General features: G+C 43.4%; 1 protein-coding gene across 5 annotated transcripts in view; it reads left to right on the plus strand.

Moving 5' to 3' along the window:
* Nucleotides 1-13,105, plus strand: part of LOC112221074 (GPI ethanolamine phosphate transferase 2) — a 120,047-nt gene that overhangs the window by 69,560 nt on the left and 37,382 nt on the right. For 2 of the 5 annotated variants that reach the window (XR_006079568.1, XM_042303178.1), the window contains one exon: nt 10,261-10,321. The exons of the other annotated variants lie outside the window; for them this stretch is intronic. Coding sequence is in view for 1 of the 2 variants with exons in the window: in XM_042303178.1 (XP_042159112.1) it covers nt 10,310-10,321 (12 nt within the window). In the remaining variant the exon portion in view is untranslated. The remainder of the gene's footprint in view (nt 1-10,260; nt 10,322-13,105) is intronic. 5 annotated transcript variants of the gene reach the window in all.

A 13,105-nucleotide genomic window follows, 5' to 3' on the forward strand; every position in this document is an offset into this window, starting at 1 on the left:
AATTAAAACAAGCACCTCTTAACCATTTCATAACAGCATATCGTAACAGTGTCTTTCACTGACATTTCTCTTACATTTAAATTAGACCACTTTTGAGGTCTGAAAAGGTGCATTGTCTTCTCTGACCATCCCCAACCACATTAGCCTATTCCCTGCCATCGGCATCATTGCGGAGACAGATGAAATAATTGCATTAGCGTCATAGTGCAAAATGAGCATGTTGATTAAAAAAAAAGGCGCACCCATTGAGACAAAAAGTATTCGAAATTACACAGGCTTTTCTTTATAATTACTTATTTCTGTCCCTGCAAGTCTTACTTGCGAAATCAGTGACCGAACAGTTTATTTATTTAGATACAACCTCTCTTATCATCACCTAGTGCCTGGGCTTACCTCCGCTGTACCGGCACCCCACCATACCCGTCTGCGCATTATGCCCTGAATATATTCTACCACGCCCAGAAATCTGCTCCTTTTATTATTTGTCCCCAACGCTCTAGGCGACCAGTTTTGATTGCCTTTAGCCGTACCCTCATTCTACTCCTCCTCTGTTCCACGGGTGAGGTGGAGGTAAACCCAGGCCCTGCATGTCCCCAGGCACCCTCATTTGTTTTTTTCTGTGATCAAAAAAGCCTTGGTTTCATGCATGTCAACATCAGAAGCCTTCTCCATGAGTTTGTTTTACTCACTGCTTTAGCACACACTGCCAACCCTAATGTCCTTGCTGTGTCTGAATCCTGGCTTAGGAAGGCCACCAAAAATTCTGAGATTTCCATACCCAACTATAACATTTCCCGTCAAGATAGAACTGCCAAAGGGGGAGGAGTTGCAGTCTACTGCAGAGATAGCCTGCAAAGTAATGTCATACTTTCCAGGTCCATTCCCAAACAGTTCGAACTTCTAATTTTTAAAATTAATCTCTCCAGAAATAAGTCTCTCACTGTTGCCACCTGCTACTGACCCCCCTCAGCTCCCAGCTGTGCCCTGGACACCATTTGTGAATTGATCGCCCCCCATCTAGCTTCAGAGTTTGTTCTGTTAGGTGACCTAAACTGGGAGATGCTTAACACCCCGGCGGTCCTACAATCTAAGCTAGATGCCCTCAATCTCACACAAATCATAAAAAACCCACCAAGTACAACCCTAAATCTGTAAGCAAAGGCACCCTCATAGACGTTGTCCTGACCAACTGGCCCTCCAAATACACCTCCACTGTCTTCAATCAGGATCTCAGCGATCACTGCCTCATTGCCTGTATCCGCTACGGGTCCTCAGTCAAACGGCCACCCCTAATCACTGTCAAACGCTCCCTAAAACATTTCTGCGAGCAGGCCTTTCTAATCGACCTGGCCCGGGTATCCTGGAAGGATATTGACCTCATCCCGTCAGTTGAGGATGCCTGGTCATTCTTTAAAAGTAACTTCCTCATTATCTTCGATAAGCATGCTCCGTTCAAAAAATGCAGAACTAAGAACAGATATAGCCCCTGGTTCACTCCAGACCTGACTGCCCTCGACCAGCACAAAAACATTCTGTGGCGGACTGCAATAGCATCGAATAGTCCCCGTGATATGCAACTGTTCAGGGAAGTCAGGAACCAATACACGCAGTCAGTCAGGAAAGCAAAGGCCAGCTTTTTCAAGCAGAAATTTGCATCCTGTAGCTCTAACTCCAAAAAGTTCTGGGACACTGTAAAGTCCATGGAGAACAAGAGCACCTCCTCCCAGCTGCCCACTGCACTGAGGCTAGGTAACACAGTCAACACCGATAAATCCATGATAATCGAAAACTTCAACAAGCATTTCTCAACGGCTGGCCATGCCTTCCTCCTGGCTACTCTAACCTCGGCCAACAGCTCCACCCCCCTAGCGGATGTTCTGAAAGAGCTGCAAAACCTGGACCCGTACAAATCAGCTGGGCTTGACAATCTGGACCCTCTATTTCTGAAACTATCCGCCGCCATTGCCGCAACCCCTATTACCAGCCTGTTCAACCTCTCTTTCATATCGTCTGAGATCCCCAAGGACTGGAAAGCTGCCGCGGTCATCCCCCTCTTCAAAGGGGGAGACACCCTGGACCCAAACTGTTTCAGACATATATACATCCTGCCCTGCCTATCTAAGGTCTTCCAAAGCCAAGTCAACAAACAGGTCACTGACCATCTCGAATCCCACCGTACCTTCTCCGCTGTGCAATCTGGTTTCCGAGCCAGTCACGGGTGCACCTCAGCCACGCTAAAGGTGCTAAACGATATCATATCCGCCATCGATAAAAGACAGTACTGTGCAGTCGTCTTCATCGACCTGGCCAAGGCTTTCGACTCTGTCAATCACCATATTCTTATCGGCAGACTCAGTAGCCTCGGTTTTTCTAACAACTGCCTTGCCTGGTTCTCCAACTACTTTGCAGACAGAGTTCAGTGTGTCAAATCGGAGGGCATGTTGTCTGGTCCTCTGGCAGTCTATGGGGGTGCCACAGGGTTCAATTCTCAGGCCGACTCTTTTCTCTGTATATATCAATGATGTTGCTCTTGCTGCGGGCGATTCCCTGATCCACCTCTACGCAGACGACACCATTCTGTATACTTCTGGCCCTTCCTTGAACACTGTGCTATCTAACCTCCAAACAAGCTTCAATGCCATATAACACTCCTTCCGTGACCTCCAACTGCTCTTAAACGCTAGTAAAACCAAATGCATGCTTTTCAACCGTTCGCTGCCTGCACCAGCACGCCCGACTAGCATCACCACCCTGGATGGTTCCGACCTAGAATATGTGGACATCTATAAGTACCTAGGTGTCTGGCTAGACTGTAAACTCTCCTTCCAGACTCATATCAAACCTCTCCAATCCAAAATCAAATCTAGAATCGGCTTACTATTTCGCAACAATGCCTCCTTCATTCACGCCACCAAACTTACCCTAGTAAAACTGACTATCCTACCGATCCTCAACTTCGGCGATGTCATCTGCAAAATGGCTTCCAATACTCTACTCAGCAAACTGGATGCAGTTTATCAAAGGGCCATCCGCTTTGTTACTAAAGCACCTTATACCACCCACCACTGCGACCTGTATGCTCTAGTCAGCTGGCCCTCGCTACATATTCGTCGCCAGACCCATTGGCTCCAGGTCATCTACAAGTCCGTGCTAGGAAAAGCTCCGCCTTATCTCAGTTCACTGGTCACGATGGCAACACCCACCCGTAGCACGCGCTCCAGCAGGTGTATCTCAATGATCATCCCTAAAGCCAACACCTCAATCGGCCGCCTTTTCTTCCAGTTCTCTGCTGCCTGTGACTGGAACGAATTGCAAAAATCATTGAAGTTGGAGACTTTTCTCTCCCTCACCAACTTTAAACATCTGCTATCTGAGCAGCTAACCGATCGCTGCAGCTGTACATAGTCCATCGGTAAATAGCCCACCCAATTTACCTACCTCATCCCCATACTGTTTTTATTTATTTACTTTTCTGCTCTTTTGCACACCAGTATCTCTACCTGCACATGACCATCTGATCATTTATCACTCCAGTGTTAATCTGCTAAATTGTACTTATTCGCCTACCTCCTCATGCCTTTTGCACACAATGTATATAGACTCCTTTTTTTTGTTATTGACTTGTTTATTGTTTACTCCATGTGTAACTCTGTGTTGCTGTCTGTTCACACTGCTATGCTTTATCTTGGCCAGGTCGCAGTTGTAAATGAGAACTTGTTCTCAACTAGCCTACCTGGTTAAATAAAGGTGAAATAAATAAATAAAATACAACATTTCCAAAATTGCACCTCAAGCATGCAACAAAAAGAGAAGTGAATAATGAACATTCATTTACCCTTGCTAGATAAAGGCAGACACGTTTTTAAAGACAAACCAGTATTTTTCTCCATCTAATGAGATTAGAAACACCCATGTCACCAAGCTTTCTCAATTACAGTATGTCTGAAGAAGTGGCCACTTCTACCCCTTCTGGGAACTAACAGAAAGTGCTGACAGGTGAAAAGAACGTAGAGAGAGAAAAGGCTAATAAGTGAGTCTGTTCCAGAGAAAAAAATATTGCCCTTCCCATGCACCTAAATAAAGAGCTGAAAGGAAGATATCGTCTTGTTTGTTGAGGTCGTGTTGTGCAGTGAAACATAGGGCGTCTGACAAGCCATTGATCACTTCAGTTAGTTTCTCCATACAGTCTGACATGCATTGATCACTGCAGTTATGGTCTTCTCTCCATAGAGTGTGAGTCTTGTTTATGTTATTTGGGGTTAGGGTTGCCTAACCCGATGACAGAAACACTTTTTTAACGTTTTAAATCTTTTGCTAAGTGGACATCTTGTGTGGTCGGCTCTCCTTTAGCTGGATGATGTGTCCAATGATGCTCACTCTGTCCAAGAGACAATCACATTCTGGAGCTATGTACTAACATGACAATAGCAGTGTTCGAATACTCATACTAACCGCACTAATGCCAGCAGCATACCACCCTGCATACCACTGCTGGCTTGCTTCTGAAGCTAAGCAGGGTTGGTCCTGGTCAGTCCCTGGATGGGAGACCAGATGCTGCTGGAGGGCCAGTAGGAGACACTCTTTCCTCTGGTCTAAAAAAAAAATCAAAAATAATATCCCAATTCCCCAGCCCTGTGTAGGGTGCCATCTTTCAGATGGGGCGTTAAATGGATCTCCTGACTCTCTGGGGCCATTAAAGATCATATGGCACTTATTGTAAGAGTAGGGGTGTTAACCCCGGTATCCTGGCTAAATTCCCAATCTGGCCCTCAAACCATCACGGTTACCTAATAATCCCCAGTTTACGATTGGCTCATTCACCCCCCTCCTCTCCCCTGTAACTAGTCCCCAGGTCGTTGCTGTAAATGAGAACGTGTTCTCAGTCAATTTACCTGGTAAAATAACGGATTAAAAAAAATAACCATACTATTTGTGACGTGAATTGAGTATATAGAATGATTATAGGTCATAGTATGGGCATAGTATGCCAAAAGTTCCCGGATGTTGTACTAAATTCGCCAAGATATGAAGTTTTACGTGCTTTAGAGCCCATAATGCAATTATTCAGGAAATGGGCGTGGCTTCACATCTTTTTCAGAAAATGTCGGAAAATATCCAGCCGAAGTACGAGAGCGGATACAAATGCATTGTTTTAACTAATTATGACAATGTTCAGAAAATGTATCAATGTAATAAAGTAATGACTTTTCAAATATGTTACCTTACACGTTATGTTGGCTGACAATTTGTTAGCTATTCTGTCCTTTGCTCTGGCTACATACTCCGATTTCAGAGCACTCTCGTCTGAGTGTACCAGAGTGTAGAATAATGAATTTACGAATGCTCAACACCGGTTGAATATTGCAGGTGTCAGTAAACGTAGGCTAAAAAAACGTAATTAAATGGTTGCCAGCAGCACAGTTGCAGTCATGCTCTGCTAGGGCGAGTAAAATGGTCAGAGTGGCCTCATTTGTGTCTGGAAGTAGCTAGCCAATGTTAACTTGGGTGCTTGACTGCCATTGTACGGTCAGAATGCTCAAATCAACCCTACTCCTCGGCCTGAGCGTCCAGTGTGCGCTTGGAGAGTGAAAGGCTGTGAATTTACAAACGGACAATCTGACAACGCTCTGAATTTGCGAGCGCACTCTGGCACTCCATATTGAATTTAAGAACACACCCGAAGTCATAAAATGTCTAACTAGTAAGTTGTTAGGCTAACTACAGTGCCTTGCAAAAGTATTCATCCCCCTTGCGTTTTCCTATTTTGTTGCAATTCAACCTATAATTTAAATGGATTTTTATTTGGATTTCATGTAATGGACACAAAATAGTACAAATTGGTGAAGAGAAATGAGGGAAAAAATTATTTCAAAAAAATAAAAAACGGAAAAGTGGTGCGTGCATATGTGTTCACTGAAAGGCGCCAGAGTCTGCAACACCACTACGCAAGGGGCACCACCAAGCAAGGGGCACCATGAAGACCAAGGAGCTGTCCAAATAGGTCAAGGACGAAGTTGTGGAGAAGTACAGATCAGCGTTGGGTTATAAAAAAAAATATCAGAAACTTTGAACATCCAACGGTGCACCATTAAATCCATTATTAAAAATTGAAAGAATATGGCACCAGAACAAACCTGCCAAGAGAGGACTGCCCACCAAAACTCACGGACCAAGCAAGGAGGGCATTAATCAGAGAGGCAACAAAGAGAACCCTGTAGGAGCTGCAAAGCTCCACAACGGATATGGGAGTATCTGTCCATAGCACCACTTGAAGCCGTACACTCCACAGAGCTGGGCTTTATGGAAGAGTGGCCAGAAAAAAGCCATCGTTTAAAGAAAAAAATAAGCAAACATTTTTGGTTTTCGCCAAAAGGCATGTGGGAGACTCCCCAAACATATGGAAGAAGGTACTCTGGTCAGATGGCTTTTGGCCATCAAGGAAAATGCTATGTCTGGCTCAAACCCAATACCTCTCATCACCCCGAGAACACCATCATGGTGGTGGCAGCATCATGCTGTTGGGCTGTTTTTCATCGGCAGGGACTGGGAAACTAGTCAGAATTGAAGGAATGATGGATGGCTCTAAATACAGGGAAATTCTTGAGGGAAACCTGTTTCAGTCTTCCAGAGATTTGAGACTGTGATGGAGGTTCACCTTCCAGCAGGACAATGACCCTAAGCATACTGCTAAAGAAACACTCAAGTGGTTTAAGGGGAAACATTTAAATGTCTTGGAATGGCCTAGTCAAAGCCCAGACCTCAATCCAATTGAGAATCTGTGGTATGACTTAAAGATTGCTGTACACCAGCAGAAACCATCCAACTTGAAGGAGCTGGAGCAGTTTTGCCTTGAAGAACGGGCAATAATCCCAGTGGCTAGATGTGCCAAGTTTATAGAGAAATAACCCAAGAGACTTGCAGCTGTAATTGGTGCAAAAAGTGTCTCTACAAAGTATTGACTTTGGGAGGGTGAATAGTTATGCACGCTCAAGTTTTCTGTTTTTGTTGTCTTATTTCTTGCTTGTTTCGCAAGAAAAAATATTTTGCATCTTCGAAGTGGTAGGCATGTTGTGTAAATCAAATTATACAAACCCCCAAAAATCTATTTTAATTCCAGGTTGTAAGGCAACAAAATTGGAAAAATGCCAAGGGGGGGTCAATACTTTCGCAAGCCACTGTAGCTAGCGAAAGGTTGCATAGCAACAGCATCAACTTCCGGTAGACAGGCGAAGAGCTAGTACGCTCAACTGAAAGCATACTGTTTGTTTACAGTATACTAAAATGAACTAATAGTGTATGTAGTATATACTCATTAGGTATGTAGTTTACAGTATGTTAGTATTACTTCAACTGATCATGTAAAGGTAACTGCCAAAATAAAGGAAACACCAAGATAAAGTGTCTTAAGGTGTTGGGCCACCACATGCTGCCAGAACTGCTTAAATGCACCTTGGCATACATTCTACAAGTGTCTGGAACTCTGTTGGAGTGACCTATTCTTCCATGAGATATTCCATAATTTGGTGTTTTGATGGTGGTGGAAAGTGCTCTCACGCCCTGCTCCAGAATCAAGTGTTCAATTGGGTTGAGAGTTGGTGCCTGAGAGACACAGACGCGTACATGAAACCCCTTATGCTCCCTTGAGACACCTCTTTCAAAGTCACTGAGAAATGAGAAACTGGGCGTTTTTATACATGACCCTAAGCATGATGGGATGTTAATTGCTTTTTTAACTTCGGAACTTTCAATATACTTTGTATCCCTCATTTACTCAAGTGTTTCTTTATTTGGCAGTTAGCTTTAGGTCATACTGTATATCAGTGTTGCCCATCTCCGGTCCTCCAGTACCCCCAACAGCCCATCGCCAGTACCCCCAACAGCCCATCACCAGTACCCCCAACAGCCCAGCACCAGTCCTCCAGTACCCCCAACAGCCCACAATTTTGTTGTAGCCATGGACAAAATCAACCGATTCAAATTGTCAAAGGCTTAGAAATTATTTGACATGTGCTTGTCCGGGGCCAAAACAAAAATATGTGCTGTTGGGGGTACTCAAGGACCGGAGTTGGGAAACACTGCTGTATATTATAGGAAGTATGATTAAACACGAGGGGTCAGAATATTCATAATTGACTCAAATTCTTCTGTGTTAAATACCTTTTTTCTCAATACCTCACTTTGGAATTAATATCTGATGAGGCCTGATAAATTTGTTTTGTACATCCTGATTAATGACTGTGTTCACTCTCCGGTCTTTCAATCATCATACACTACATGACCAAGAGTATGTGGACACCTGCTCGTCGAACATCTCATTCAAAAATCATGGACATTAATATGGAGTTGGTCCCCTCTTTGCTGCTCTTACAGCCTCTACTCCTATGGGAAGGCTTTCCACTAGATGTTGGAACATTGCTGCAGGGACTTGCTTTCGTTCAGCCACAAGCATTTATTAGGTCGGGCACTGGCTCAAAGTCGGCGTTCCAATTCATCCCATAGGTGTTCGATGGGGTTGAGGTCAGGGCTCTGTGCAGAACAGTCTAATTATTCTACACCGATCTCGACAAACCATTTCTGTATGGACCTCACTTTGTGCACGGAGGCATGCTAAAACAGGAATGGGCCTTCCCCAAACTGTGGCCACAAAGTTGGAAGCACACAATCATCTAGAATGTTGTAGTGTTCCAATTTCCCTTCACTGGAGCTAAGGGGCCAATTCTGAACCATGAAAAACTGCCCCAGACCATTATTTGTGCTCCACCAAACTTTACAGTTGGCAATATGCATTCAGGCAGGTAGTGTTCTCCTAGCATCCACATCTGCCAAAGCCAGATGGTGAAGCGTTATTCATCACTTCAGTGAACGCATTTCCACTGCTCCAGAGTCCAATGGCAGTGAGCGTTACACCGCTCCAGCCGACGCTTGGCATTGCGCATGGTCATCTTAGGCTTGTGTGCTGCTGCTCGGTCATGGAAACCTATTTAATGAAGCTCCCGACAAACAGTTATTGTGCTGACTTTGCTTCCAGAGCAGTTTGGAACTCGGTAGTGAGTGTTGCAACCAAGGACAGACGATTTTCCACTTTGCGCCTAGACTTTTCCATTTCACAATAACAGCACTTACAGTTGATCGGGGCAGCTATAGCAGGGCATACATTTTACGAACTGACTTGTTGGAAAGGTGGCATCCTATGACGGTGCCACGTTGAAAGTCACTGAGCTCTTCAGTAATGCCATTCTACTGAAATGTTTGTCTATGGAGATTTCATGGCTGTGTGCTCGATTTGATATACATGTCAGTAACGGGTGTGGCTGAAGTAGCCGAATCCATTCATTTGAAGGGGTGTTCACATACTTTTGTATATGTAGTGAATGTTTTGATTATTAGGTTCATTCAATGCTCTCTTACTTGATGTGTTAGCCTAGTCAATAATTAGAGCATGCTTCTTTTATATTGGAGTCCTGAAAAAAGCATTCGCAGGAAATGTTTTACATTAGCTTGTTTAGTCTTCACACACAACTGATGGTGAACTTAAAAAATACAATTAAAAAGTTGGTGGGGAACAAGGCATTGCTTCCAATTATTCACTCAGTACGCCTTGATAGGTTTACTTTGTGTCTGTATCAGCATGCCTTGGGAAACCGAAGGGGGGAGAGAAGGGAGCCTTGCGGGATTCCTTTTCTGATTAAAAACCCGGTCTAGCAAAAAGCTAGAGATTTCTATTTATTATGGATCCCCAAAGCAGCAGCTACTCTTCCTATAGTGTTGTAACTGAGTCAGGTCTCCTTGCTTGCACACGCTTTTTCAGTTCTGCCCACACATTTTCTATAGGATTAAGGTCAGGGCTTTGTGATGGCCACTCCAATACCTTGACTTTGTTGTCCTTAAGCCATTTTGCCTTGGAACTTTGGAAGTATGCTTGGGGTCATTGTCCATTTGGAAGACCCATTTGCGACCAAGCTTTAACTTCCTGATGTCTTGAGATGTTGCTTCAATATATCCATATAATTTTCCTTCCCCATGAAGCCATCTATTTTGTGAAGTGCACCAGTCCCTCTTGTAGCAAAACAACCCCACAACATGATGCTGCCACCCCCGTGCTTCACGGTTGGGATGGTGTACTTCAGCTTGCAAGCCTCCACCTTTTTCCTCCAAACATAACGATGGTCATTATGGCCAAACAGTTCTATTTTTGTTTCATCACACCAGCAATACTTTGCCCCAACACAAACGAGTTGTTTGAAATGTTTCCCTGTCCAGACACAGTGACACGGCACATTGAGGACATCGCAGAGAATATGGAACAACAATGAAAGACAAGGTAAAGTATTTCTCCTTGTCCCTGGATGAGAGCAGTGATGCACGTGACCCGGCGCAGTTGTTTATATTCTCTTGAGGCATAACCCCAGACAGAGGAGCTTGCTTCAGTGCAGTCAATGAAGAGCACAACCACAGGTAAATATTTATTGGAGGAGGATAATAAGTGTGTGGCAAAACTGGGACTGAGTTTTGAAAAGTTGCCCAGTGTGACCACTGATGGGTGTCCAAACTTGACAGGAAAAAAAGTTGGCCTTTTGAAAAGGATAGACGATCAAGTAGCTGTGCTGAACCCAGATCAGAATTGTTTTTCCTGCATTGCATTATTCGTCAGGAGGTGCTCTGTAAATGTGTTCAGAAAATTAGCCATGTTGTGATTATAGTTACTAAAGTGGTAAACTTCATAAGAGCAAAATCTTTAAACCACAGGCAGTTTGTCTCACTGTTGGAAGAGACAGAGTCGAGTCATGCAGATCTCCCTTACCACACAAACGTGAGATGGCTGAGTTTGGGGAAGGTGCTTAAAAGGGTGTGGGACCTGAAGTCAGAGATTGCTGAGTTTTTGCAAATTAAAGGGAAATATGTGGATTTCCCTCAACTGCAAGATAAAGAAAGTTTGGCTGAATTTGCCTTCACCGTGGACATCATGGCCGTCATGAATGAACTGAATTCCAAACTACAATGGAAAGTGCCTTTTTGCGCATCAAATGTACAGCCTTGTAAAAGCCTTCAAGGGAAAATTACACTCCTCCTGACCCGCCAAGTAGAAGCCAACAATCTCACCTACCTTGCGACACTACTAGTCTGTTCCCTTTCGGGTGACCAGCATAATCCACATTGAAGTTGAAAGTAGAGGAAACCACATTGAAGGTGAAAGTAGAGGAAACCAACATGTCATTTTCCAACACTTTTGAAATTCTCAAAACGACAAGAAAACTCGCTTTCCACTGATCTGCAACTTGAGCTCATTGATCTTCAGTCTGAGGCAGTGATTGGAGAGCTTTTCAAAACAATGTCACTGACAAGGTTCCATGCATCTCTCGATGAACAAAACATTCCAAAGATTAGGAGTCATTCTCAGAAGATGTTTGTGCTGTTTGGGTCAACCTATGTATGTGAACAGACATTTTCAGTAATTACATATATTTTTTTCTCAATATAACCTTTATTTAACTAGGCAAGTCAGTTAAGAACAAATTCTTATTTACAATGATGGCCTACCGGGGAACAGTGGGTTAACTGCCTTGTTCAGAGGCAGAACGACATATTTTTACCTTGTCAGCTCGGGGATTTGATTCTGCAACCTTTCGGTTACTGGCCCAATGCTAGGCTACCTGCTGTTATATTTTTCATATATTTATTTATAACGTGTGGTTTTGGATTATTTGCATGCCCCTGCACGTGTTCTTGACAACACATTTTGGGTTTGAGTTTTCACTTTAAAGTGTAAATGTCTCTCTGTTACTAAACTAACTGCTTCTTTACATGTTGGTGTGAGATTTTGTAAAACCTCCCAACGGCTACTACTGTATAGACTAATAAACCGCCCTTATCAACAAACTCTCACTGTGGAATAAGACGTTTATCCATGTTTCTCCTTGCTATTTTCAAGGCACAGATCATCTCTTATTGACTTTTACCTCTCAGCAATCCTGCGCATAGCAATGTCAGAAACTATACCGAACTTCACTGCTCTAGTCAATGCCCATCAGAGACTTCACTCCTCACCCTGATTGAGTAGTTTAAATGTAATGTTGAGCTCTCTCTTTGTCTTTTTGTTCATACCCATTAACGAGTTATGTCTGTGGTGCTGAATGCACAGTATACTTTTCCTTCCGTGTAGTTCATTGCATGTTTAATAATTAAAATACCTACCAAAAGGAGAACATGGATGTGGTTTTTTTCTGTGCATGTTAAAAAAGTAAAATAAGTAGCATATCTGGAAGTGATTTACAGTAGATATACCTGTCAACACAGTCATACACATGATGTATAATCCTGTAATATTATTCTGGCATGCGATGGCAAAAATATATTCTAATGTCGCCCTCCATGGAAAATAATTTCCCAGGCCTGATATAGGGGATAGGGTGTCATTAAGGACTCAGGCAAAGACTTATGTGACAGTGCGTGAACACAAACAGCACTCTGGATGATAAACACGCATTATGATCAAACGGGATCTCCGGCAGTGTGCCAGTTTGGTATTGGAATATAGATTTATACATACAGTGCATTCGGAAAGTAGTAAGAGCCCTTGACTTTTTCCACATTTTGTTCCACATTTTAGCCTTCTTCTAAAATGAATTATAAGTAAAACATTTTCCTCATCAATCTACACACATTACCCCATTATGACAAAGTGAAAACACATTTTTTGAAATGTTTGCAAATTTATTACAAATTAAAAACAGAAATACCTTATTTAAGTATTCAGACCCTTTGCTATGAGACTTGAAACCTGCTCCAGACCGCTCAGGACCTCAGACTAGGGCAAAGGTTCACCTTACAACAGGACAACAAGCCTAAGCACATAGCCAAGACAACGCAGGAGTGGCTTCGCGACAAGTCTCTGAATGTCCTTGAGCGGCCCAGCCAGAGCCTGGACTTGAACCCGATCGAACATCTCGGGAGAGACCTAAAAATAGCTTTGTAGCGACGCTCCCCATTCCTCCTTGAGAGGATTTGCAGAGAAGAATGGGAGAAACTCCCTAAATACAGGAGGGCCAAGTTTGTAGTGTCATGCCCAAGAAGACTCAAGGCTGTAATAGCTGCCAAATGTGCTTCA

This window comes from Oncorhynchus tshawytscha, linkage group LG21 (genome assembly GCF_018296145.1).
Source record: "Oncorhynchus tshawytscha isolate Ot180627B linkage group LG21, Otsh_v2.0, whole genome shotgun sequence".
Classification (NCBI taxonomy): domain Eukaryota; kingdom Metazoa; phylum Chordata; class Actinopteri; order Salmoniformes; family Salmonidae; genus Oncorhynchus; species Oncorhynchus tshawytscha.